The 25,032-nt window shown below is 51.3% G+C and overlaps 2 protein-coding genes across 5 annotated transcripts; one reads left to right on the top strand and one right to left on the bottom strand.

The window, feature by feature from the left end:
- The first annotated feature begins 1,167 nt into the window (after window positions 1-1,167).
- Window positions 1,168-14,184, top strand: LOC115347759 (galactose-3-O-sulfotransferase 2-like). Its single transcript, XM_041126490.1, has 5 exons — window positions 1,168-1,723; window positions 6,085-6,157; window positions 10,487-10,597; window positions 11,192-12,143; window positions 12,817-14,184. The coding sequence occupies exons 2-5, from the start codon at window positions 6,129-6,131 to the stop codon at window positions 13,663-13,665; spliced, it is 1,941 nt and encodes a 646-aa protein (XP_040982424.1). The 5' UTR covers window positions 1,168-1,723; window positions 6,085-6,128; the 3' UTR covers window positions 13,666-14,184.
- Window positions 6,050-24,743, bottom strand: LOC115346856 (aquaporin-12-like). Of its 4 annotated transcripts, XR_003925287.2 has the most exons (5): window positions 18,218-24,743; window positions 17,609-17,725; window positions 16,687-16,991; window positions 14,453-14,592; window positions 14,230-14,317 (listed from the first exon to the last, which is right to left on the bottom strand). XR_003925287.2 is itself a non-coding variant. In XM_030027395.2 (3 exons), the coding sequence occupies exons 1-3, from the start codon at window positions 18,957-18,959 to the stop codon at window positions 16,810-16,812; spliced, it is 1,041 nt and encodes a 346-aa protein (XP_029883255.1). In that variant the 5' UTR covers window positions 18,960-24,743; the 3' UTR covers window positions 15,908-16,809. The 4 variants fall into 4 exon arrangements, 2 of the variants coding, with proteins under 2 accessions (XP_029883255.1, XP_040982434.1); XR_003925286.2 differs by lacking the exons at window positions 14,230-14,317; window positions 14,453-14,592 and adding an exon at window positions 6,050-6,131; XM_030027395.2 differs by lacking the exons at window positions 14,230-14,317; window positions 14,453-14,592 and having other exon boundaries at window positions 15,908-16,991.
- Window positions 24,744-25,032: the final 289 nt, after the last annotated feature.

The raw sequence follows: 25,032 nt of genomic DNA on the forward strand, positions 1-25,032 counted from the left end.
AGCTGCCTCTCTCCACCTCTGCTGAGGAGAGCCCGTGGCACCTCACAGTTGGGATGCCCACTTTTGTTTCTGCTTCCAGACACTTACAGATGGACCAGCAAGTCCTCCCAGTAACATGTAACCTGGTGTCTTTGGAGAAGAAGACATGGACAGTCATCAGGAATTGTTCAGAAGATCCTGGATCCTACAAGGCCCTGAGGGATCTAGTCTAATGTCAAAGCCACCCTAAAATATACAGCACCCAAGTGTTGCTGGCGCTGCAGGCTTCAGAGGCTTCAAGACAAAGCCCGGGTTTGTGAGGGATCACTCTAATCTCTCAGAGGTCTCTGGCAAGGAAACAAAACCAACCAAAAAGAACTGTTCCCAAGGTGAGTGGAGATGTATTTGGTTGTTCAAAGGCTTCTGATAAGGTGACCGAGATTAAAGAACAAATTGTGTGTGGTTAGGGTCAAAGTCCCAACGCAAGCCGAAAAGCATATGGCCAGAAGCAATGACGTGCTTCTCACCTAAACTTGAGCACATCCAGCTGTTGTTCAACCTTCATGCTCAAGAGGAGCTCTGCCTGGTGCTGGCACAGGCTCTGCCTCATCCCCTCTGGGACAGGGTTCCCATATCGGCGGGGATCCCATACAAGCCAGCCGCCACAGCACGTCAGCACCAGTCCCGCGCTCAGCTCTCTCCACGCTTTGCTCCCAACTTCCCAGCTAGATGTATTTGCTCCCGTTGGCCCTGAGCATCCTTTCAGAGGGAGCTGGTATCAATGGGCACGCCACTGCGGAGCAGCAGGCTGACTTCAATGTCCCAGGAGATCTGTTGAAGCTAATAGAAACTAATTACATGGGCATGCCTCACTCGCTCTGCAAAGGGTAAAATTAACTAAATATCAATTTAGGTAGGTGCTAATGGACCAGTGGCTGCCCAGCAGCGGAAGGGGAGGCCCAGCATGTGATAGATTTCAAAACGACTCAGAAAGCAAACTTGCACATTGCTGATAACGCGGTGTGCTGGATTCCCTCGAGAAAGTCATGTAGAAATTATCGTAGGTCGTTTCGTGAATAGGTCTGTCTAGAAACTGGTCTGAAAAGCAAACAGAAAAGCTGCACAAAAAGTTTTCTGGGGGTGGGGGCCAAAGCTCATCCCTCTCTGAAGTTTCTCTCCATCAGGGGTTGTGCGGGAATGACTGAAGACCTAGGAAATCGGGATGTCCTAGACCCTAATTTCCCCAATCCATCACTGCGTCTGGGGCTGACTCGCTGCTGGGGAGACACACACAAACTTCTCATCTTTTCACCCCACTTTGAGATCCACCAAGCTGCAGGCTGCCAGGGTACAAATGACATGGCCAAACTAACCACATGTAGGCAGAAAATGATGAAGATAAGTCCTTGCTTAAGCAAAGTGCACACACAGAGAAAAAAAAAAAGAAAGCAAAGAAATAAAGACGGGGCAGGGGGGAAATGCTGCAGCAATGTGGGCAGGAAACAGCCCTGCCAGCCTTGGCAGCATGCAGGACTCAGCCATGCTCCTCTCTCTTGCCAGGGTCAGGATAATGAATTGTGGCATTGCTCAAAGTACGGTTTTATGCACCAGCTCAGGTTGTACTTTTGCACCTGTAAAAGGCAGATCCCCAGCCTCAGACACAGCTCATCCGTTTCTTGCAGGGTGGGAGGAGGCAGCAGCACCAGGTGACCTTAGGACTAAGGACCCAAACCAAGAGCCAGAGGTAGGTTTAGAGGTTTCCTGATGGGATGCTGTGAGCATGGGATGCTGTGAGCGTGCGATGAGAGATGGGCCAGTGGAGCCTGGGCAGGCAGCATGGGCAGCACAGTCACAGCGGGGACCAGACAGTGGGAAACAGGACCTTGTGGTCATCCTCAGTGAGGAATGGGACCCAGTCCAGGCTTGGACATGCCTTCCCTGACTTATCCCACTGGCAACAACCTCCTTCCAGGTCCTCGAAGTCTAGCTACCTGCATGAGGCAAAGGGACAACAGTCTCAAGCCAGGAGACTCTGGCTTCAGGTACCTGGACTGCCACCGCAGATGCAACCAGTGCCACCTCCAGTCCTCCCTTGTGGGAGGGGTCCTCAGCCCCTCTCACCAGCTGGGCTTCTTTGGAGGTCTGCCCCCCACCACGGCACTGCCAAGAGGTCTTCCAGGCTCCTCTAACATGAGATCAGTAGTATTTTTACACCTGGCCCTTCCCAGGATAATTTTGACCCTGGGTATGGCTTTTCTGTAGCACCCTCGTTTTCCCCCTCCAGTTAATGGCTTCACAAGGAATTTAAGTATCATTGTCTGCTGCTTTTAGATACAGAGAGGTTTTCATTTATTTTGCAGATGTTCTGCTTTGACTTTAAAAGTAAGGAGCCATTTCCAGCAGGAGCTTCATCCCTCTCCAGTCCCTGCTAAGGAAACCTCTACGGGCCGCTCCCACCCCAGGAGATCCCCAGGGGTTGCCCCAACCTCTCTTGGCAAAGCCCAGAAGCAGTTTCCTCATATGCCCCCAGGACCCCAGTCTCTGCTCTCTACAAAGACACCTCCCTGGTTGCCTGTACCCTCCAGGCTACAGTTGCCTCCCTCTTGCCAACACATGCAAAGACATCAGTCCCTTCCTCGTTAGCCAAGGAAAAGATTGTCCCAGAGAGCAGCGGTGGCCTTTCTCCTGCACCTCGCTTTCACAGCACTGTCTTGGCATCCTAGCTCTCACAGGAGAACAAAGCTTTGCTGCTCCTGCCTGGAAAACCCTTGCTGGCTCATCACCTTTGCAAGGAGATCTGTTGTGCCACCCACCTGAAGGCAGCTGTTCACACCTTGGGGCTCAGCAAGGAGTGTTGTTGATGGCAAACATATCTGCCTCTAGCAAGACCAAACAAAAACACACACACAACTTTCTGCTGTGTTATTTTTATGCTGGAGTAGTCCCCACCCAGCAGGAAAAGGAATAAGGCACAGGTGAAGGGAGGCAGACAGCTAGTTGATGTTACAGTGAGGCTCAAGCCCTTGCAAACCCCTGTGCTCTCCCTCACACCACATTGCTCCAGCAATCGGTCCAGCCCCAGGGTTGGAAATCTGGGTCGCAGGTCTCTCCTCCTCACCAGAGAGGCAGTCACCTTCCCACATGTTCCTCTTCACCTCAGCCCCAGGTACAGGCTTGCAAATGGACCAGAGATGCCTGCTTTCCAGGTGCAGGTGCAGGTGCATCTTGTCCAACAGCCCTGGGAAAAACCCACCAGCAGCCCCTCCAAGCCATGGCCAGGCCAAGCAGGGAAGCCATTGCATGAGAGTAGCAAGGCCCTGGGTGTCTCAAGGCAAGCTGACATCTCTTTGCTCATCATCTTAAGCAGGGGTGAGAGCACAGGGATGGGGGACAGGAAGGGACTGGAGACTCTGGGGCTCCTCATCTGCCTTCTGCTGAGATCAGCCCATCCCCAGGCAGTGAATGTGCACCCACCTAGGAGGGTGCACATACCGTTGTAGTATGATGACCCTATAAGGGTCATACTCAGCGGCAAGCAGCTGGGGCAGTTCTGCATCACCAGGACAGTCCTCACACCTACCCAAAAGTTATGAGCCTGTTAGGTCACCCCAGCAGGACCCGGCTGCCCAGTGAGCAGAGACAGAGCCCAATCCCTCCTACAAGGGCACCTTTCGCTTCTCAAGAAACACAGCTGCAAAAGATGCATTTGCCTGCCCGTATCCTGACCCCTGCTCCAGCATCCGTGGGAGAGAAGAGACCATGGGGTGTAATCTCAGAGGACTGCCATCTCCACCAAGGCCCTCAGACACTGGTCCACAAGTGGAGTCCCATCCCATCCAGATCACACTCCAAAACAGCCTCTCTGGGATGCAAGGTAACAGAAGCAGCTCAAGAGAGCTGTTGAGGTCCTGCAGATGTGGCCTCCAACACAGGAAGTGTGCAGGCAGATGAGAGCATATGCTGTGCTTCACATCACCAGATCCCAGCAGGAGCAGACAACTTTACCTTTTGAGTTTCTCTTCTGCAGATGCCATCAAGTCATGCCCAAGAAAGAGGCTGCCAGGCAGCAAACAGGAATACAGGCAATCCTGACCAGGATTACGTACCGAAACTGGACCTCCCATGAGGTGCCCATGGACAGATAGGCTTATCCTTAGGGAAACAAGTGAGCTGAACAGCAGCAAATCCCACAAGTGGCAATCCAGCAAGAGGAAACAACCAGAGAGGAGCAGGATCAAGCCAGTCTGGGCACCCTCACGTTGATGAGCCTCTGGGTGCTCCCAGGCAAGGGTGCCCCATGCCCTGCAGCAATACGATGTCCCCCAAGGTCCTGCCTGGGGGATGCTCGCAGACCTCTCAGCCACCTACCTACCCCACATCACCGTGGCCCCCCAAGCAGACTTATCCATCTCAGATTGCACGGGGCATGGTTGTGCAGAGGGAAGGAGAGGGGAGAAGCACCAACCCTCACTCCCAACAGCAGAAAGGGGTTTGATCCCTGCAAACAGCGAGCTAGCCCATGGGTCTCACCCAGCCCTGGACTCCCAGATAAGCTGCCAGCCTGGGTAGATAGCCGGAGCACGGGATGGGCGGGGAATGCGACAGCCGCACAGTAAACGTGTGGTTTCAGTGAGGTGGATGGGGAGAGGCAGCACCTGCCTGTGCCAGGGTGAGGGGAACAGCTGCCTCCCTACCTGCGAGGGGGGAGGGAGGAAGCTGGGCCCTTTTGTCCCTTGAGAAAGCCAAGGTCTGGGCTGGAACTGACTTATCTGCCTGGTACGTATTTCCTGAGACCCATAGGCATGGGTGAAGGGAAAGCACGCATTGCCAGAGTACTCTCCATCGGTGCCAGGAGGCACATGGGGAGCCTGCTCCTGCAGAATGGGTGTTGCACAGCCTGAGCCACTGGTCCTCATGGCACACATCACAGTCATGCAGCCTCCATCTCCACCACCACCCCAGGTGTCTGGTGCCCAAATATGAGAAGCATGTGGTCCCGCTACTTGGGCTTAGGGCCCTTGGTCACACAAAGCCGTGGCTGTGTCTTGCTGATGCTGTGCAGGATGCTGGGATTGAGCCCCAAAGGGGAAGGATGTGGAGGAAAAGCTACTGAAGAGGGAGGAGACCCTGGTTAAAGGACCGGCTGTGGACCTCCATCATGGAGGGCAGCCTCCCAGTCCACCTTTGAGTTGTCTTATGTTGTCCACCAGCCAGCAAGAAGCAGATGCAGTGATCATTTTTCTACTGGTACTGGAAAACAGTTGGCTTCCTAGCAGGGCTGTCCTGTTGCTGGTCATCCTGGCACAGCACAGTCCCAACATGGGGGGTTGAGGACTTTGCTGGCTTGGGGGAACATGGGAGGCCAGTCAGAAGATGGCAAATGCAAGACATCCACATGTGAAGCAGTGCCTGGAGTCGCAGGTGGTTAAATGCTGTGCCTGGAGCAGCGAGTATGGCGAAGGGAAGCAAAGGAGGCAGCTGGGGATTGCCATAACCCCGGCCCAGGGTGGATGGAGCCAGGTTGCATTGGAGAGGATTAGCTCCCTGCCATGCAGGTGTGACGCAGCCTGCACAGGGTCTCAGCAGCACAGACCTAAAGGCTGTATCAACATAGGGATTATCAAGAGCTAAACTCTCATGACGAAGCCATCTCTGTCCTCAGCTTTGTCAAGAAGTAAAAGCAGGACGTGAGAAGGGAAAAGAAGGGACAACCACAAAGAGCAGAGCAGGAGGACATGAGGTGTCAAAGCAGAATATCAACAGCCACGGGTGAAACCAAGGAGTAAGGGAGGGACGCAGACATGGGGGGCACGGCCAGCCCCTGCAGTGTCCACAAGTGCCCGGATCAGCCTGCCCACCACTGACATGATGTGGCAGTAGTTTGCAGAAGGCAGCTTGCTGCCAGCAGCCCTCGAGGCCACGGCCGTGTAAATGTGCCACTCACCAGAGTGGAGGCTGGTCATTCCCTGGGGCAGGTTCTGGAGAGCAGGGCACCGGTGGGAAGGTCTGCTGTGGGCTCGACGTCCCAGGTGCCCCCGCCGGGGAGGGGCCACCGGCCGCAGGCACACAAGCCAGGCTCCGGGTGTTTGCTTTCCATTCTCCCAGGCTGGTGATAACTACCCGCTCCACAGCCAAGGCTCCAGCTCACCATGCTGAAATTCAGAAGGTATTTGATCATGTAAGTGGATTTTTTTATTTATTTATTTAAGTAAAATACAATTTCCTTCAGTAAAATTCTACTTCCATCCTACCCAAACGTCATGTCCTTGTAGGTCCCTCAGTGTTGAGAAATGGTTAGAGATTGAAGTGATGATGGGAATGGGCATAGGAGCACTTCTGCTTTGCATAAATGCAGAGAGGTGTGGGTTGATGGGGCTCTCTCTTCTAGTGAAGCTCTAAGGGCAGCACTGCTCCCCTGTGTGCTAGCCAGGAAAATAGCATCTTTTGTAAGGCCTGATACCACAAAGGAAGAAGAATGGCAAAACCTTGGTGGGGCAAGTAGGATGCTGATCCCTCCTGCCTTGTCCCAGGCAAGGGCTCACAGGTCTCAGCTCTGCACGCTCACCTGAGTAGTAGATGTGGAGCAGAAACGTGTCTCTCTGTGAGTCTTTTACACGGCCAAACCAAAGAATGCATCTAGGGTGAGGTGTGCTCTTCCACAGCCTCTATTTTGGAGAGGATGAACAAGGAGCAGAGAAGGGCAAGGCTTGACTTTGCAGCGGTGCCCTTTTGTCGTGGGGAGAGCATTTTGGGGCAGGACAGCCTTTCCACATGTGCCTGCAGCATCTGGGGCATTGCACAACCTGCTGCTGCACACCAAGCTGCAGTGCTAGGAGGCTCGGGGTCTTTCCTAACCCAGCTGTTTCAAGGATAGGTTGGGTACTGACACAGGCAGGCAGTGCCGTCATGCCCTTGCTGTGCTACTTATCCTCTCCTGAGCGTCCCGCAGACCACTGTCCCCATTTTCTCATTTCTTGTGAAGCAAAGGAAGAAAACGGCTCCAATCACTGGTCAGAGGAAGCAGGCTATCGCTGGTGTACATTTAGTGTACATTAATTCCCCATGCAACATTGCTCACTGCCTGGAGCGTATCTAGCCAGAGCAAATCAATAAAGTCATTTTTTGCCACCTATCTGCCCAGTGAACTCAGCCTCGACACCTCCTGCAGCACCCAGCAGTCAGCTGAGACCCTGCACGGCTCAGCAAGTGCCAGCCGACCACAGACCCATCCCAACTGGTGCATTTATTTTTGTGTTGGACAGGGAAGAGGCACAGGTGGGAGGGAAGCAGGTCATCCTTTCTGCTTCAAGCAGAGGGGAAAAAATGGAGGGGAAATCTGCAGTACTGCTGCAATCAAGTGCCTGCTTCCAAGCAGCGCCCCAGGCACCCCACCACCACCACCACCAGGAGCAGGCAGCAGGACATGGCTGGGGGCATCATGCTTTGCAAATAAATGACCAACAGACTGGGTTTTGATTAAATCCATTGAGCCAGCATAGGAGGATTCAGCTGCTATGGCTCTGCTGCTGAGCCCTAGCAGCCAAAGGGTGCTGCATCCATCTTTGCACCCTGCTTTGTCACTTTTGGAGGTGGCAGCACACAGGCTCTGATATGCAGGGGCTCTTCAGCTATAGCCTGCCCACAGCCAGAGGCATTTCCAAAGACTCTGCATGTTGTTCTTGCAGTCCACCCCACCCTATGGGGCAGCGTTGACTCCCGCCAGCTCTGAGTGCATCTTGGACATCTTCCCGGTGCTTTGATCTCAAGTATTTAACTCTGCCTCAAGACACCCACACCCATGATCTCATCCTGGCACATTAAACTGAGAGGAGGCTGTGAAGGAGTTACCCATGGAAAGCAGTTGAGCCTTCTGAAGGCTCATCATCCAGCTACAAATCATCCAGCTGCTCCAGCCTCCAAGACAAAGGCTTGTCATGCTACATGTGCCATTTTATCCTGGTTTTGCTGCCGTCAGTGCAACTTCTTGGCATCTTCAGCGGAAACTTCAGCTGCTGCCACAGCTCTCCCTTTACTCAGTGCACCCTCCCTGATGCACGTGTGTCCCACCAGAGCCAGCCTGGAGAAAGGGCTCTGGCTTTATGGTAGCCTGATTAGACCCAAGCAGCCAGCAACATGTTGTGTGTTCTCAACTGGTTGTTCAACCAACACAACACCCATCTCAAAAGAGACAGCAGGCTAGCAGCAAAATGACCTGGATCTTTCACAGATTCTCTACAGGTTGAAAGTTTAGTACTGACCAGGGACCTGTGTGGAAGCAAGTCCAGAATTATATCTGCACAAAATACAGATACCAGAGTAGCAGAGGGCGCTGCCTACCTCCACACTGCTTTCCAGGGAAGTGTTGCATCATTCTGCCTTCACTACTGGGTGCTTGTGCAGATCTCCCCAATGAGAGAGTTTGGGTATATTGCTAAATATCACAGTTAGTTAGCTCTTCATTCCCTTCTTGCCGCTTTTCTTAGGCTGGCCAGGCAGACAAACTTACCATCAGCTGCGCCTTGAGTGATGGGAGAGTTGGCTCAAGTCTCCAACAAGATCTGTCCAGCAGCATCACTTCATCCTGGAGCAACTCCTCCTTCACTGCCTTCTCCCTCTTTGGTCTCTCTGCCCATCAGTGATCTTCCACACAGGGGTATTTCAACAAGCCTTGCCTTGCAGCAGCTGTGGGGCAGCCCTGAGTCTCCACTTCAACCCTCTCCCCTTAATGTGTCTTGGCACTGTAAGCACTGTTTAAGCATTTGGCATTTTTCTGATCTGTTGCTTGTCACACCCATTCATCTTTGACAGCACAAGGCTATCCTTGTGCTGCTTGCATGGCCAGGCAGCAAGCCATGCACACATTCGCCAGCCGCCTGTCTCTCATCCGGGCCTGGCAATCTGCTCCTCAAGTGCAAAATGAGCATGGATAGGTCCAGGTTACCATCAGGTTTTAGGGATGCTGTGCGGCTGACTAGCTTGTTCACCATGCTAGTAATTACATGCCTTTTGAATCCTCAGTAGCACCGTCATAACCTAAGACCTCCCAGCCTTTACAGTCCCAAGTACTTTAGACATTAAAAATCTCCTAGGAGGAGCTTAGCGTTTCAACTCAATAAGTGACATTATTGAGAGCAGAGCAGAACCATACCCCTGAGTGTTGAAACTGATGTGCAACCACTGGAAGTAGTGCTGTAATAAGCAAACTACCATTAGTAGTAACAGTCGACAATTTTTCTGGAACAAATGCAGTTTTTCAATAGCAAAGCCAAATTCCTGACCAGTACCACTGGCATGCAGGTGACCACTTCAGGCAGCCCATGTTTGCATCATTGCTAGCTCATCAAGGTAGTACTTCTCCCATGTGTCACAAGACTGCCCGGAGTAGGAGATAAAGCATCAGGGAGATGAAGATGCTCCAGGACAAGCAGGTCTGTGCAGTCCCAGGCCCACTAAAGGAAGCAGGCAACATCAATGAACACAGATTATCTGTCAGAATGTGGCTTCCAAGCAGGGTCTGCCTAAATTTCTGCTTTCATTAATTCCCCCTGTTCCTCCATTTCATGCTCAGCAAAGCAGCCTGTGCCTGCTCCCTCACTCTGAGAGGGGGAGAGCAGACATCTGGGGCTTGCAGGCTGGACTCCCACCCAAGGAGGAGCCCACAACAGAGGATTTAACCAGATTCTCAGTACAAATCATCTCCTGTTAGGCAACAATATGTTCCCTGGGCAGAAACCAGCAGAAATGAAATGCAAACTAATCCTTTTTTCCAGGAAGCTTAGTCCCCCAACTGCTCCGCTTAAGATTGAGACTAAGAGTAAGACTACAATCAAGCTCCACCAGGGTTTGCAGCAAGCCCTACAAATAGTAAAAGTCCCATGGAAATGTTTTTTCATTGCCTGAATGTCCCCATACACAACCCAAAACCTCATAGCTTAGTGCTGATGACTTGAAGAAATCACACTGCTGTCATAGACTTGGCTAAAACCAGACTAAAAGCCAGGTCACACACTGGAGAGGCACAGCTGGGGCCCCCATGGTAGCATCACATCTGCATCCTGGGAAGGTGGCAATCACCTCCAATGGCAGGCATTGAGAGAAGGGGAGAGCAGGCAAAACAAAGTTTTATTGTTTTTTTTAATAAATATAGGGTCCCAATATTTCTAGGCCAGGAAAGATGCAAGCAGTGCCTGTTCCTGCTGCTGAAGCAGGAGCTCAGGCTGTGCCGGTGAGGCGTCCCTGAGCAGCCAAGGGACTTTGTGGTTATCGCTGTTTACCTTTCAGTGTGATATTTGTGTCCCAGCTGGAAATTTCCACTAAGCTACACTGCTTGAGCACAGCCTTTGAGGTTCGTTGGTTATCACTGCCTCTGCACCTCTTCCACCCATGAAAACGTGACCTTACCTTAAAAAAAAAATTCTTTTTTAAAGTCTCAAGGTGTCTTTCCCCTCTGCCTCACACATGCATTTCTTCTACCTACTAATGGTCTGAAACGTCTGCTTCCTTGCAGGAAGTTGAAAGCAATATACAGGTGCCAGCCAGGTCGGTACTGGGTCATCTTCAGCCTCCTCATCTTCCTCTTGGTCACGCTTCAAGTCATGGAGAAGCTGCAGCCTCCCAGGTAGGTCCAAAGCAGGATTGCAAACCTGCACCTCATCCTCCAGCTGACCACTGAGGTGGGCTCAAAACCGCCCTCCTGAAAACCATCCAACAGTGTCTTCTTTAGACAAGGAGGAAAATCCAGGTGGGAGAGGATCCCTCAGGGGCTCTCACATCCAACCCCTACACCCTGGCCAGAGCTGAGCCTGTTCTATGTTCAGACTAGGCTGCTCTGGGCTTTGTCCTGGCTGGCCTCAAAACCCTTGAGCATCCTCCCAGTCTGGGGTCATCTGCAAACTTTCCTCCAGCTTCTCTACGCCACCTGCTCTTCTCTCTCCTTGCCTTCTCTTGCTTTGCCCCTTTCCACCAGCCCACTGTGCTCCAAAGGACAGGGGCATTAGCACATCGCTGCTGACCTGTCCTCCTCTTCTTGCACCCACCCTAACCTCCCAGGGCAGTGGTCAAGTCCTACACCCACCAGCAATGCCACCCACCTCAAGAAAGACAGGGGAACACGCTTCGGGGTGTCTGCAGGGGGGGGTTGTTGGGCTGCAGAGGAGCTTTCCTCTTTGCATGCTCCTTCCATCCTCTGAGCCTAGTGTCCTCCCTGTTACAGAAACTGCCAGTGCGAGGTGGACCGTGCCCTGAGGCAGACCATGGACCATGGCCAGAAGCTGCTCACCTCTGCCCTCCAGACCCCCAACCCGCTGTGGGAAGACAATTCCCTGCACTGGCAGAGGAAAACCATGCCAGACCCCACTTCAACTGAGAGTGTGCAGGACATTTTTCAGATGCATCTGTACTTCAGCCAGGAGACCCCACTGGAAAGCAGCCCAGGCAGTCAAGAGGAGCACTGGATGTGGCAGCCTGTGGAAAGCAGCAAGAAGGTGAAAGCCCATCTTTCATCCATGAGGCTGAAATCCCAGCTTCCTGACCTGAGAAAAGCAACCAGAGAGGGTCCTTCTCAAAGTCTTCCTGGGAGGATCTCCACAGTTTTGGGAGATGCTGATGCTGCCACCAGCAAGTTCATAACCTTTGCAAACAGGATGACCACAGAGGAGCAGAGCAGAATGTCACCACCAGGAATGACACAGGCAGTGGTACAGACCCAGTCACAACCTCAAGCCATGGGTTTCCCCCACCATCAGTGGGACAGCTCACTTAAACACACCGTGCCAAATTCAGCTCAACCTCCACAGGCAGAGGACCTTTACAAGACAGACCTGGAGAAAGGATTTTTCCCAAGCTGGACAGAAGTCTCTAAGGTTGAAGAGGTGACACCTGGAGAAGGCCACCAGGCCAGAGGGGTGTCCTCTCACAGGGAGAAGTGTGAGCCCAAGACTGACATTGTCTTCTTGAAAGTCCACAAGAGTGCCAGCAGCACCGTCATGAATGTCCTCTTCCGCTTTGGCGAGACGCACAACCTCACCTTCGCCTTCCCCATCGGGGGTGGCAACCAGCTCTCCTACCCACACCACTTTTTTGCAAGGTTTGTGCAGGGCTTCTCCCCCAGGAGCCCTCAGCGGTTCAACATCCTCTGCCACCACATGCGATTCCTGCAGCCGGAGGTACGGGCAAAGCCGCAATGACTCGGGAGGGGCAAACAGGGAAGGGAGAGAAGGGCTCATGGGGAGCAAGGTGGGACAGCCATAGAGCAGGTAAACTCTTCAGGGATTAAGCTAAAGAGAGACAGGATTGCCCCCAGGTACCTTGCATGTTTATGGGCATCTCCTGAGAGCTTCTGTGCTGTGACCCAAGACAAGCTAGGGGACAGCATCTGTAGCAGTCAGCAACTATCATCTTATTCATGTCTGGTGGGCCCTTGGAGATGTCTTACTCCCTGGACAGGCCTGGAGGGTACCAGCTGCAAAAGGAGAACCCCTTAAGTGCATCAGCTCAGGTCAGCCATGCCCAGCATCCACCTTTCTGGATGCCACTTGAGGACACGCAGATCTGGGGAAAGGCAAGGAGATAGGATGTATCTCAAGTCCAGACAGGCCACCCAGCTGTGGCAGCATGTAGCAGGGAGCTTTGGTCACTGCTCTCCCCGTGTGCCTCTTCTGGGGCTCCCCACAGCTGACACAAATGCTCCTTTGATGAGCGGCACCCTGAAACCCTCCCCAGCACCCACCACCTCCAACCCCAGCAAGGGTTTCTGCTTGCCAGCAGAGCACAGGATTGTGAGCAAGCAGGTCCCTCCTCCCCACCCCACCTTTAAAACCTCCTTTTTCTCCTCCGTAGGTGCAGAAAGTGGTATCCAGCTCAGCTGTCTACTTCTCCATCCTGAGGAACCCTGTGCAGCTCATGGAGTCCTCCTTCACGTACTACAAGGGCGCATCGGCTTTCTCCCGCGCTCGCAGCCTGGAGGAGTTCCTCAGCCAGCCCTACCACTACTACAACCCTGCAAAGAGTGACAGCCACTATGCCAAGAACCTCATGACGTTTGACTTTGGCTTCAACCCCAATGGAGAGGCCTCCGCTAAGCGGGTGCAACTCATGCTGAAGGCCATCGAGGCGTCCTTTGACTTGCTCCTCATCTCTGAGTACTTCGACGAGTCCATGGTGCTGCTGAAGGAGATACTGTGCTGGGACCTGGACAGCGTCGTCTCCTTCCCGCTCAACATCAGGGACAGCAGCACCAAGTCCCCCCTCTCGGACACCATCGTGGAGAAGATAAAGGACTGGAACAGGCTGGACTGGGAAATCTACACCTACTTCAACAGGACTTTCTGGGAAAGGATCGACCGAGACATTGGCAGGGAGCGCATGCAGCGGGAAGTAAAGGCGCTTCGGGAGAGGCAGGCAGAGCTGGCGAGGACCTGCCTGCAAGGGACGGGCAGCGTGGCCCCGAAGGACATCAAGGACTCTTCCCTGCAGCCCCTGCAGCATGGCAATGCAAAGATCTTGGGCTATAACATCAAGCAGGGCTTGGACAAGGAGATGGAGCACATGTGCCGGCGGCTGGTGACCCCGGAGCTGCAGTACAGCAGCGCTCTCTACAAGAAGCAGTTTGCCCGCAAGCCCCACCAGCCCGTTCCATCTCAGCGGGGCAGTGCCCTGCGGCACAAGCTGGAGGGCACCCAAAACTGAGCCTCCTTTTCCCCTCCAGGCATCGTTCTCTAGCCGCCTTTGCTGAGGACAGCAAGGTGCTCACCTCCTGTACTCCGGGGCTGCTTCTGCCCCGGAGCAGGGTGCAGCTGCCCACAAGAGCCCCCAGCCACCTCCATGCAGGACTGCGCACAAGCTCTTGGGTGCTACATACCGCCGTTGCTGCAGAGCAGGACAGGCTGCAATGGGGGGGCGGTCCCAGGGGCTCAACACGACATGACTCTTCCAGGGTAGGTCCTGAGCAAACAGGGCAAAAACCGCCGACTGGCAGCTGAAGCCGTGAAGGAGGCAATCTGGGGGGGGGTCTGTGCTGCGTAGTACCAACTCCAGTGGCGAGGAGCAGAACCAGGAGGGCAGCCCAAGTCCTCAGCCCCACGACAGAGACTGTAACAGCACATGGCCAAGCTGTAAATCAGAGCTGCGGAGCTTGATTTACAGCTTGGGAACAAGTCTGTCCAGCTGCGACTCTCCTCCACTATGCCTTAATGCTACTGTGCTGGAAAAGCAGCCTCTTAATTACAAATAACAAATATTCACCATCACTCCTATTAAGTTCCCCTTAATTACATCTGTCTGCCCAGTAGATGGTCTCCTCAGCAGCCCAAGAAACAAGCCTCAAACAAATGAACACATCCTGGGGGAAAAAAAAAGAAATAAATAAATCAGCATTTTTAGTGTTTTTAGCATTTTTTTTTGCCCCGACTCTGTGGTTATGTTCTGCCTTCAGATGCTGCACTCGTATGCTGCATTTATAGGATCAGCATCCTACCCCAGAGCTGATGCCCAAGACTGCAGTGTCAGACTGCAAGTTAAATTCCTATGCGTCCAGGAGACATCTCAGGAGCATCTCTGCAGCCAGATATCCCAATCCACTGCTTGGAGCAGCTGTAGGAATATTCCATGCTCTGCCTGGGAAAAAAATACCACAAGAATGGGTTGCGGTGGTCTAGCCAACCTTATTTTTCACATCCTACACTTAGCCTCAAATCAAAAGCAGAGCCAGCAAATCAGTTTGGATGAACAGAGGCCCTGACTCAGGATTTTCAGCACAATTTCTAAACCAAAAGAGGTTCAGAAAAAATTGCTGAGGGGATCTGAGCATCCCAGGCTCTCCCTTGGCGAGCCATGCAGAGCCTCAAAGGTTTCGGTTTCCACCCGAAGGTGCCCCATCTCCTGCTCACAGTTTAGCCAGGCTAAAAGCCAGACTGCGTTCCCACTGCCTTTCCCTGGAAGGCACCAGGCAGCACTGAGCATCCAGCCAGGCACAATGTGGGGACATCATTTTGGGGGCATTTGCTGCATGGTTTTTGGGGTGTCGCTTGGTCCATAAAGTTTCATCTCCGAGGCATGTCCATGTATCACCGCATTGGTCCCTTCCCTCATTTCTCCTAGTGGAACGTGGTGTGGTGTCACGGTTTGCAGAGGTCCAGCTCCCCTCTGGGTTCCTGGGTGGTCTGCAGTTCACCCCAGAAGACAATGCCCCACGCAAGCAAGGGAGATGGGCAGCCCATGGGCAGCGTAGCCAGGGTCGTCCCCCAAAAACCTACAGGGGACATAGTGGGGGTGCCTGGCTGGCACCTGGGTACCAAACCTGCATCTGACGCCTTCACTCCAGATTTTAATCGGGTGCCACTTCCTTATTCACTGTTTGCAACTCAGTAAATAGGAACCTGATCTTCCCTGCTCGAGCTCCTGCCAAGGTGACCCAGGGCAGGGACACTCGTACAACCACAGCATCACCTCTCCCTGCGCCCACTCGCACAAAAAGCACAGCCTGCCCCGGAGCACGCACCCTGCCAATTGCTCCAAAAAGTCATGGGCGCATCAAGAATATATTCAACGCAGGAATTTTCCACCCAGAGAGGTCCTGCAAAATAGACTATTTTCTGCAAAATACAGCAACTGGCCATTTTCAGCACGGACAGGGGAGACATCTGGGCAGCAGCTCAGTATCCAGCCATGCCCAGCAGCCCTGCTTCAGGGATGCTGCACATGGGATTGCCCCTGCCCCTGCTCTTCCCTGTGGAGAGACCCCAGGTGTGCAGCACCCATGGGATGCCCTGGCCCTGGCACTGCCTGGGGGGAGCCCCGTTTACCTAGTAGGTGTTTCCACCCAGATTACCGCCCTTCCAGAGCAAGCGGCAGGCAGGGCAGAGTCAGTTTGGTCATCACCATGGCATCTCCCATTTTTGGGGATCAGATGGGCTGATCTCCCCCCGGCACAGCTCACAGGAATGACATCACTCACCCAAATGCCAATCACAACATATGTTTTTATTATTATTTCCACAAACTGTAATTTTATCTTTAGGAATATTTCATGTAGACACAGAGAGGAGCCCTGGGATGCACTTGCTCACCTACACCGGCTGCATACCAGCAGTCTGGGTCTTGTTTTTTAACCACAGACACTTTGTGTACTGCTTCTTGATGCTTTACAGCACACAAAAGCCAGGCTAAACGCTGCATCCACAGAGGAGCAGGGTGTCCTGTGGCCAGTGAACTCCCTTGCCCTGGAGCACTTTTAATTCCTCTCCAAGAACTGCCAGGTTCAGCTTATGCAATTCAAGGACCTTAGTTTAACTCAAAGAACACCAATTTTTGACCAATATCCATTTAGTAACTTGAAAGATCAAAGCCTGCTTCCTCCTCATCCCAAGTTTCCAAGGCGGTTACTTGTTTATGCTTTGTTTTTACGGCTGCAAGAGACCCAGTCAGATTATTTCAAGCGTTGCACGATGCAATAATCTGGGAGTTGCTCAAGCCTACCCACATAATGGTCCTGACTTTCTGCAAGCTTCCTGGCAATACAAGACAACCAGCAATTTATGCAAAAGTGTTAGGTTTTTTTCCCCCGGCTTGAGCCAGCAATGCAGGCTTGAAACATTTCAGGCTCTCCAGGGAGACTTTCAAAGCTATTCCCAAGGGAGCTCAGGGATTCAGACATCCTGCAAGGCCAGCTTGGCCAATTCCTTTGTGATGCTTTAAAAAACAAAATCTCACCCTGTGGCAGTGACCGAATGGGCAGGATGGGTGCTGGGCTGGACGAGCAGCAAAATCCTCCACGCCAGGAAACCCACTCCCAGGAGAGGGGCTGCAGGGACCTCCTTGGCTTCCGTCCACAGCTCAGGCACAAGGATTGGAGTTGCTCTTCTCCCCTTTCCTCTTCTGCTGCAGTTTGTCACCCTCTACCTGCGCCACCATCCTTGCCTTGGGTATCTTGTATTTGCTCTTCTGGCTGTAAAGGAGGTTTTTCTGGAAGAGTCGTGGGATGTTGCCTTGGTACAGCAAGAGGGCAGCGAGCATCCCTGAAATGAGAGCACAGACCCCTTTGGTGTGCTGCATCTAGCATCTCCACGGCTGAGCAGTCATTTTCAGGCCCTTGCCACAACCTTCATCATGACCAAAATCTAGCTCAGCACCACTGAAGTCCCCACTAACAGTATCTGAAAGACCCTTGCTATATTACTTTAAGGAGAATTTAACCATTGTGTCCTTAATTTCATAGCAAGGCTTGTTTTGACTCCAAAGGGCCGTAAACGACACCAGCAGTCTTCTGTCCAGGCTCTCTGCATTCTAGGCAGCATGTATCCAACTCCCCGTGGTCATGCTGAAGCTGTGGACAACCTCAATAGCACAGCTCAGATAATCGTTGCCCTAAAACATCTTTGCTTCATCTCCCCCAAACTTTGGCCTCAGGAATAGTTTTTGCCTATGCCCCACATAGAAATTGCATTAAAAAAATTGGATAGCAAAGGGATGACTTGAGCGACAGGGAAGGGGGACAGAAAAAGGACACTTGCCACTGGCAAGACACAAGTTTAGCCCTTTGCCAGGAATGGTTTGTGTTACGCCCAGCATTTCTGCCTTGCCCGTTGCCCCCCATGCCAACCCCTGCCCCCGCTACCTCCTAGGCAGAACTCACCTGCAAGGGGCCCCAGCCAGTAAACCTGGACATAGTCCCAAAAGCTGCTCCCTGAGCAGTGGAAGGTGGTGGCTGCAGCCAGAGCAGGGTTAAAGAAGGCCCCCGTGAACGGTACAGCTGCATGGGAAGAGAAGCATGGCCATCAGTCTCGCTTGCATCCTTTGAAAGACTGACAAAGAGTTGGGCCGGGAGACCCGCGACCCCTCCTGCCTGCCAGGAGCATCTCTGTTGCTGCCCAGCTCTGGCAGCTGCATCTCTTGGACTGTGTAATAGCAGCACAAGGGGAAATCCCACCCTTGTCACCCTGAGCTTTGCGGGAAGAAGAGCTCAGTGCGGGACCAAAGGGTTGTGTTAGGGGATGTTCAAAGAAAGTGCTCCCAGTCTTGGGGCAAGCTGTGGCTTCTCGTGTGCCAACATTTCACCTGCTGCCTAGATATCCTAAACTGCAGTCTTCATCCCCAAATGAATATTCCCTCAAATAAGTAGAAAACAAACGTCTTAGTAATCATTATCTCTTAAGTCTTGGAAGATGAAAGAGGGACAGTTCCTCCCACACAAATTAGGTATTTTTCTTAATTTCTTAGAAAAAGAAAGGCAGGTGCTGCTCACCTGTGTAGGTCAGGAAGGTGACAGTCGCTGCCAGGGCAGGGACCCGGTACATCAGGTGACTCTGGCACAACTTGAGAAGGACGAGGTGGAAAAAGAAAGAGCAGGTGCCTTCCACAAAGGCAGCATGGTGCAGAGAGGTATGGATGGAGGAGCTGCACTCTGATGCTATCAGGTTCTGGATGAGGTGGAAATGCGTCAGCTCCCAGGACCAGTAGAGCTTGGTGACAGCCCAGCCCATCCCCATGCCTACACCCTGGGCCAGCAGCTTGGCAGCAGTTGCGGCGAGGTTGGACTCAAGGAGCAGGAACTCCTGCAGAGAGATGGTCGGGTTGGCGGATGCTCCATCAAAAGAGGCACCATGAACCACGAAGAGGAGGAAGAGCAGAGTCAGGACCACGTCTGGGCCAAAGCCGCCACCCCACAGACCGATCTCCAACAGCATCCTCAGCTCAAGGCAGCTTGTGCACAACTGTAACGAGCCAGCAAGTTCTCTGGCAAGGCAGCCATATGCTCCAGGAGACAGAAGCCTCTTGGAAAGCTGCCTGAGCACCTGGCACACCCCAACAACCAGGAAAAAAAAAGCAATGGAGACATTCAGGCCAGCCATAGCCAAGGCTGTGCAGGGGAGAGAGACTGAACCAAACCCTGGGAAGGAGCAGAGAAAGCTTCTGCACCTCCTTTTTATAAAGCCATGCGTAAGCAAACGTGGCACAGCCCAACAGGCTTGGGAAACAGAGCACATGCTGCCCCCTCCTTTGCAGGGCAATGCCTGCTGCCACAGGGAGCAGATGGACTCACCCGCACCTGGATCAGCCAACGAGTTGTTTGTCCCAGCAAGCAGGTGCCGGTGTTATCTCCGTCACGTGGTCACTCAGCCTCCAACCCCCAGCATTCTTATCTGAGAGGCTGCAGCAACTCCCCAGAGCTGCTCAGGTCTTCCAGAAGAAGGAAAAAACCTTGATTTCATTTCTGCTTGGCACCATAAAATGCAATCTACTGCCCCAATCCCAAAGCCTGGGACACAAGGGGACTCTTAGAAAGCCAGTAACCCATGCAAGGGGTTCCCATTTCTCTGGGGCAGAGCCACTCTTAAGCCACAGCAAAATCCGTCTTTGGCCAATTTGAAAGCCTGGCTTGCTTACTGCTCCCTGTCCTTGTCTTGAGTAAGACCTCGCCTCATTTGTTGGTGGTGGCACCAACTGTATGTGCCACTGGTCTGCAGGTGGCATTTTAGCAACAGTGACATTTCAACTCCTCCTGCTGGTACCGCGCATAATGGGGACAGGATCTTTCCCAGCTCCACCAAAATGACCCCATGGTGTCATCATTACCCAACTTCTGAAACCCACACCATCTAAATGCATTTGGGTCAGACCTTTGACTACATGATGAAGTCAGTGGCAATTGTAGGTGACAGTATATGCCATGTTTGCTCCACACATGACTCCAGTGGTTGCATCCTCTGCACCAGGTCCCGCCAGGTCACTGGGGAACCCAGGGCTCTCACTGCTGGGGTCTGCGGGAAGAAAGGGGATGGTGAGCAATGGAAAGCATGAGAGCAGCACAGGCCGTGGCAGGAAGGATGGGATGGGGTGGATAATAACCATGAGTCCCTGATAACATGACAACAGAGCATAAACAATTCATTATGTGTCTCCTGGGTCACTTCCCTGCTCTGTGGCAGAAATTACACCACCCTGAGCCCACATTTCCCATCCATACAGTCAGAATAGCATCTCCTTCATCGCCGGCATGCTGCAGGGATAAATGTGCCCAGGGTGTGCTCTGCTATCATGGGAACAAGTGGTGGGATGTACTCTGAAGCAGCAGCTGGGCATTGGGACCACCATGCTGGGTACCTCATCCCCAGGGCAAAGCACAGTCCTGCACCCTTGCGCAGGCAGCACTGGCAGGTAACACAGGCTCCTCTCACTGCCCCATTGCATGCAAGGAGCCAACGGCTTTTCTTAATGCCATTTTATTTCCCCCCGCTTAGTCATTTGTAAAAGAAATTGCTAGGAGACAGGTTTGAAGCACGCTTGAGCCAGGGATGAGGCACTTAATGCAGTGCAAGTCGGCTATGGCAACGCAGACCAACCCGTGAAAACCAGGAGCGTACACTTCAAAGGGATCGGAGCTGCTCGGCCTCTCTCCCTTACAGCCTTTACCGCAGTGGAAAAGAAACACGACGTTTTGGTAGGGCATTTTGGAGATGTTTGTGTAGGTCACGGCCAGCCTCAGCACCTCCTCCTGCAACATTCTCCCTCCTTTCACCTTTATTCCCACAGTTGTTTCTACCACCAAGTGCCCACCCAAGGGTGGTTTGGGGAAGGTACCTGGTCCCCAGTGATTGCCACACACAGCACTTGCTTTGGAAACCTTGGGAAGCCCGAGCAAGGAAAGGCACCACGCTGCAACAGCCCATCGTCCAAGCCTTCCCCTCCTCCCCACCAGAACTGCCCTGGTTCTGGTTGGCCTGCCTCAAAACATATCACAGTTTTACCATTTTTAACACATTCCTCTCTCCAAAAGACAGGAGAAACGTGCATCTTTCACCTCAAATGAGGAAACATGAGGAAACGCCCTTGCAGAAGATGAAATGTGCTTTAAGAGACCCAAAAATTTAATATTTTTTGCCTTGTGAAAATTTACTTCTGGCAGCATCAAAGTGCTGGTCAGACAAAGCCACTCATCACTGCAGAAGAGACCACAAAAAAATTTAACATCACAATCCAATTAGTTTCTTTCCATCTCCCCTACTTTTGTGTTTCTCAAAAGTAGAGAAACTGGTAGAGTTTTATCTTTAGAAACAAAACCTTACAAGGACCCAGTGACACCAGCCCACACCAAATCCCTGGAAGAGAACCACTGGCTCAAGGGAAGCAGGAGACAGATGGGCAGTTTGCACAGAGGAACGCCACGGATGTTTCTGTAGCATGTCTCAATCCCTCCTACGAGCATTTGGACCTTGGTTTCAACAGAGGGTTTCGAAAGAGCAGATGAGAGCTTTCCGACAGGTCCCCTTTGGAGAACATCTCCAGAGCTCCCCTCTGGAGAACATCTCAGCCACGGAGCAGAGTTCATCCAGATCAACAAAAAAAGGGGGGTTAAACACATGTCCCTTACACTAATACTTCTAGCTACTCTTACAAGAGAAAGCTGCCATGCACTAATGCCTAAGAAGCAAGTGCATTCTTGTCCCCTTCTTCCAAACACAGCTGTGACATGGAAAACATTGTGACACCCATGGTAAAACTGGAAAAAAAAAAAAAAAAAAAAAAAAAAAAAAATCCCAACATCTCTTCCTTCCCACAGGAACTGATTTTTTTCCCTTCTTCTCAAGCATTTTAAGAGTTGGGCCTTAGGAAGTAAATGTTCAGAGGTCTTTAAAAACTATTTCCCGTCCACTGCCTAAAATTATGCCCACGGCACATCCTGCAATTGTGGGACACTTAACCCAGGCTGGAGAGAGGAGCTGGAAGCTGTTGCTTATGAGGATAATTACGGGATTAAATAACACCAATGACAGATACGCAAGCAGCTCATTTCCTACCTCGCTTTAGCGGTGACAGCAGAAGGGGGCACGCTGCAACCTCTGTACTGGAGCACATCTTCAGGCCACTGCAAAAGCAAAACCCCTTCAAGAGTCCATGCAGCTTCGCATGGCTGCTCTTCTAGAAATGAGACTGTCTAAAAATTCAAGTACTCCCACTGAAAACCACTTTTCTATGGCTGGAACATCAGTGTCTTTTCTAAAGCAAATTTGCTTTCAGGGCTGTCAAGAACTACAACAGCTTCAAATGCAGGTATTTTAAATGGGGGTTATTTTAGCCATGGGATAGGAACAAGCCGGCATTGCCACAGTTAAGTAAATAAACACTCTTCAAAAACATTGAAGGGTAACAAAAACTAAACAGAACCACCGTGGCTCGCCCCACCACACTATTTTCATCCACAAAGAGGTAACAGCTACAGCTGAATGCAGTTTTAAGGTTATTTAAGGAGAGTTTTACTGGGATGGGGGGGTGGGTATGAGCCTTCCAAGAGCAGCCACCTGTTATGAGCTGCTGCGACAAGGCAGCAGACACCCAGCAGCAGGTTTCCTCCCACAGGCAGCCAGATGAAAAGGGCACAGGGAGAGCCAGAAGTTAATTGGGCTTTATCAGAAGACCTGGATCCTTAGAACAAGCATTTATGGGGAGGAAAAAATAACAAAGATGGATCATCCTTGGCTCTAGAAACCTTGAATTCAAAGGAGACGTATGTCCCTAGGAAGGTCACCCCTGTACCCAGCATGGGAAAAGAGCATCTATCTATCCCCCCTCCAGAACATCCCATGGAGATGCCCCGAGTCACATCAGCATCTTCTCCGTTGACCCACAGCTATACCGAGCCAGATTCATTATTCACAAGCCCTTCTGAAAACACCAGAAACTGGAGTCTGTGCATTGAGATGTATCTCTGGATTGAGACATACTGTCTGCTATTCCAGTCCCATCCTGCTCTCCACTGACTCACTACATCTTCTCCAAAGCAGCAATCTGGTGGCCTTTTAGTGTCCTAAAGAGAATGAGCAATGATTAACTTGCCAGTGGGCAAACCCCATTAAAAACAAAAAATAAGAAATCATCAGTCCCCACAGGTTGTTTCAATAATCGGGTCAATAGGTAAATGGGATTTGAAATGAAGTTACGATGTACTGGAAGATATTCCCCTGCAGACGCTGGCTGGCAGACAGGAACGGGAAAAAGCAGTTATCACCATTGCAATAAGGGAACAACAGCATGAGAAGCTGCATCAGCACTGCCCTCCTCCTTCGTAACAGACTGCAGGTAGAGAAATTACAGTCAGAAATTCATTGTTCTCATTTGTTGGTATTTTCTCCCCTCAAGAAAAAAAATAAATCCTTACTTAGACTGGAGTTCAAAGTAGGGAAAAAAGCTCTTGGAAAAACCTCCTTCCTCCACATGTCTGGAGAGCAACATCAAGAATTTAGCTGAGCTCAGCACAGTTTCACATACCTTTCTCACTTGACTGAGGATGGCTATTTTCATTAAAAATAATCTTCAAAATGCAAGTTATAGAAGTAGGAAAAAATGCAGCGGTACAAATCCCTGGAAGCAGGCATTTGCAGACAACTGCTGTGCTCGCACACGAGCCATGTGAATTGCACTGAAACCCAACACTTTTCTTCAGGCACCACTGCGAAAATGCTCATTAGAAATGAAGATCCTTTTTCAGTTTTCAGCCATCCTGGTTTTAACCAGCGTGTTGCTGGCGCAATCCAAATAATTGTGCTCAGCTTTGCAGTGAACTCACCGCAGCCAAAACAGCAGCCCTGAAAGGGAGAAATTGTTGCCCCCAACTTTACCATCTTGAAGAACAACATTTTAAACACTCAAATCTTGAATAAACAGATCCAAAAAGATGGGGCTGCTCTTGGTTTTAGTCTAGGCCAGATACATGCAAGGGATGAGCAAGTTCACACAAGACTTAATAGGGTTTATCAGGCAAGGACTAGCAACTTCCAACTTGTGCAAACCACGTTCAGCCAAAACCCTGCTCTCCTTCAAGCAGCCCAAGTACCAATAGCCAGATAATTAGTGAGTTCCACTAAGCACCTTCTCCCTCCTCTTGTCAACTTTTCCCCGCTAAATTAAATGCAAAATCACTTAAAGGCAGAGTTAGAGAACATCAGTTTAAATGCATAAAGGGTCAAGTATATATAAAGATGACGATACTACAACAAATTAATTAACCTGAAGAGAACAGTGCTTTGTGCAAAACAACATTCTCATGTCTGGTTGAAAAGGCTTCTGAAGATGAGTGGTTTCTTCATTTCCCTTTGTCAGTGGTATGAGCAAAGCTTGTACAACATGCAAGAAAGGGGAAGAGAGAGTTTCCCAATAACACATGGGAAACACACGATGAGTCCTTGACATTCACAACCAAGACAGAAACTTCATCTGGATTTCAACTGAACCGGTCTCAGCCCCAAAGTAAATTCATTTAGATGTCCTTTTCTTTAGCTAGACTGCCACACCAACACGCTGCAGCATGTTTGTAGTTCTGATGAAAACCACAAGCGACTCTCCGCAGCCTACCAACAGTCATCATCGATCTATCCCAAGTCCTAGGCGAGCTGTCAACACCCAGCATCCTCGCCCTGTTCGGCTCTGCCGGTCAAACGCTAATCAGTGGAGACGGTGCAGACCCGGGAGCCGCGTCTTCCAAGCAGGCACCAGGACAGCTCATTCTCCGCACTTCCTGCACCTTAATGCTTAAACGCAGGATATTGGATGATATTCACGGTCCAATAAAGCAGTCTTGTTTAGAATAGTTACTAGAACATCATCATATTGCCACGATTGCAGTTTACTGGCCCATCAGTCCCCACCCCAGTCACTATCAAAAGGCTACCTGACAGTGAATGAATGGCAGAAGATGCGACTGTGACGAACTAGGCTGGTCTTTGCTTTGCTCCCTTTGCAAGAAGGGCAAGGGATCTTTCTTCCACCATGGGTGAAAAGGGTCTTTCAGAGCTGCTCTCCTCCCATCAGTGATCTGGAGCATTTTGCAGGAGGCATAACTGTCTGCCAGCAGTGCGTGGCAGCAAGGAAAGCTTGCAGTTATCATGAGGTTGGTACAGGCACTGATGAGTAATAAAATTTAAAAAGAAACAGGACAGGCTAGTATAGCATAAAATTATATCCATCATAATTAAAGCATTCGGAAGAAGCTTAAATTACAAACAAATACATTGTTAATCTCATTAAGACATCTAAACATGTACTCTTTTCAGCTACTCTTGTCTC

Source organism: Aquila chrysaetos, chromosome 10, assembly GCF_900496995.4.
Source record: "Aquila chrysaetos chrysaetos chromosome 10, bAquChr1.4, whole genome shotgun sequence".
NCBI lineage: Eukaryota > Metazoa > Chordata > Aves > Accipitriformes > Accipitridae > Aquila > Aquila chrysaetos.

What these genes read in the sequence shown, in the direction of transcription:
- LOC115347759 (XM_041126490.1), top strand. Translation starts at nt 6,129, where the DNA reads ATGCTGAAATTCAGAAGGTATTTGATCAT. An exon ending in TTCAGAAGGTATTTGATCAT is followed by an intron (nt 6,158 to 10,486) that starts GTAAGTGGATTT and finishes GCTTCCTTGCAG; the next exon opens with GAAGTTGAAAGCAATATACA. An exon ending in TGCGATTCCTGCAGCCGGAG is followed by an intron (nt 12,144 to 12,816) that starts GTACGGGCAAAG and finishes TCTCCTCCGTAG; the next exon opens with GTGCAGAAAGTGGTATCCAG.
- LOC115346856 (XM_030027395.2), bottom strand. Translation starts at nt 18,959, where the DNA reads ATGTGCTCTGTTTCCCAAGCCTGTTGGGCTGTGCCACGTTTGCTTACG. An exon ending in CACCTTCCTGACCTACACAG is followed by an intron (nt 17,726 to 18,217) that starts GTGAGCAGCACC and finishes CTTCCCATGCAG; the next exon opens with CTGTACCGTTCACGGGGGCC. An exon ending in CTGGCTGGGGCCCCTTGCAG is followed by an intron (nt 16,992 to 17,608) that starts GTGAGTTCTGCC and finishes CTCTCATTTCAG; the next exon opens with GGATGCTCGCTGCCCTCTTG.